The 1,334-nt window shown below is 57.3% G+C and overlaps 1 protein-coding gene across 1 annotated transcript in view; it reads right to left on the minus strand.

Moving 5' to 3' along the window:
• Positions 1–766, minus strand: part of Amun (protein amun) — a 7,184-nt gene extending 6,418 nt beyond the window's left edge. Inside the window, exon 1 of the mRNA XM_018450798.1 lies at positions 184–766. Within this exon, the coding sequence (XP_018306300.1) occupies positions 184–332 (149 nt within the window). The 5' untranslated portion in view covers positions 333–766. The remainder of the gene's footprint in view (positions 1–183) is intronic.
• Between the last annotated feature and the right edge of the window lie 568 nt (positions 767–1,334).

The following is a 1,334-nucleotide window of genomic DNA, read 5'->3' on the forward strand; positions in this document are numbered from 1 at the left end:
TCAGCGGCGGCAGCGTGTTTTCTCTCTCTCTTTCTATCACGCTATCACCTCCTTCTCTCTATCTCGCTCGCTCCTTTTCTCTCTCGCACACGCACACAAGAGTACATACACACACACTCGGAGGGGAAATGACAGGCGTCGTTGTGCGTCCGCCGTCGCAGAGTACATTTTAGCCGTACTTACCAATTGTCTAGCTTGATCAGCTCCTCGGGTTTTTTCGACTTACGATCGGCCTTGAGGCGCAGCGCCTGCGGATAAAGTTTGAGAACGTGATCGAACTGCGTCGCGGTGCCCTCCGCGAAGAAAGTCGCTGTGTCTTTCACGGAAGCCATTGCGATAACACGGGCTTCGATCGACGGCCGTCGGGGCGCAGCACCAGCGCCGCCTACTGCCGCTGCTCCGTAAATCGCGTCGGCCGTTCCCGTTGCTGATGCCGCCGCCGCTGCTCGCTGTTACCACCGACGCCGCCGCCGCTGCCACGGGCGGCGTTGCCGCGTCTCGTCTACTCTTTGCCGAGGAATCCTACTTCACCCTCGCGAATTCCCTCACCAGTGCGGCGCGAGTAAGCGCGTCGCGTGGGAAATCGATGACGGTGGTGGGAGAGCCGCGTACCGAGACGTTACGGCTCTCTCGACTCTCTCGCGCAAAGGAAAGATCCGTGCCTGCGTTAACACGGACGTGAAATTTTAACGAAAACGGGAATAAAAAGATAACTGTCACTGTACGTTTCTTTTTCTTTTCCGAGTAGACTGCACCCTTTTCTCTCTTTCTCTTTCCCAGCCTCACGTGCGTTCCGATAAAGTACGAATAATAAAATGTACCTCGAACGTTCAGAACGAAACTGTTCTCCTAACACTGTGCGACTACACGAGAGAAAATCACACTGTCCGTAAGAACTCTCCGTCAGACCTCGCTCGACACTGACCCGGGTGGGGAGTCGACGCGACGTTGCCAATAGGCGGCAGCACCGCTCGGGTTGCGCCTCTATCCCCACTCTAGCCCGACTGCGCCTCGCTCCCTCTCCAGAGCGCCCACCCGCTGTCTCCGTCTCTCTCGCGCACCTGGAAACACTCCCGTGCGTCCCACTCCCTTCCCTCTTTCGCTCTATTGGGAATACGTCTGTCACGCTTTCCCCACCGAGTCGCTATCCGTTTCTCTCGCTCCGCTCCGACGGCTCGTCTCGTCCTCTTTTTCTCTCGCTCTCTCACCGTCTCGCTCCCACGGAGTCCGTATCTCTCCCACTTGATCGCCGCTTATTTCGTCTCCCTTCCACGGCCGTTCCGTGTCCTTCTCTTCGCTACCGCGATGTCCTTGTCTACCGCCTTTGATTGCGC

The sequence above is a fragment of the Mycetomoellerius zeteki genome, unplaced genomic scaffold, assembly GCF_001594055.1.
Source record: "Mycetomoellerius zeteki isolate Tzet28-1 unplaced genomic scaffold, Tzet1.0 scaffold106, whole genome shotgun sequence".
Taxonomy (NCBI): Eukaryota; Metazoa; Arthropoda; class Insecta; order Hymenoptera; family Formicidae; genus Mycetomoellerius; species Mycetomoellerius zeteki.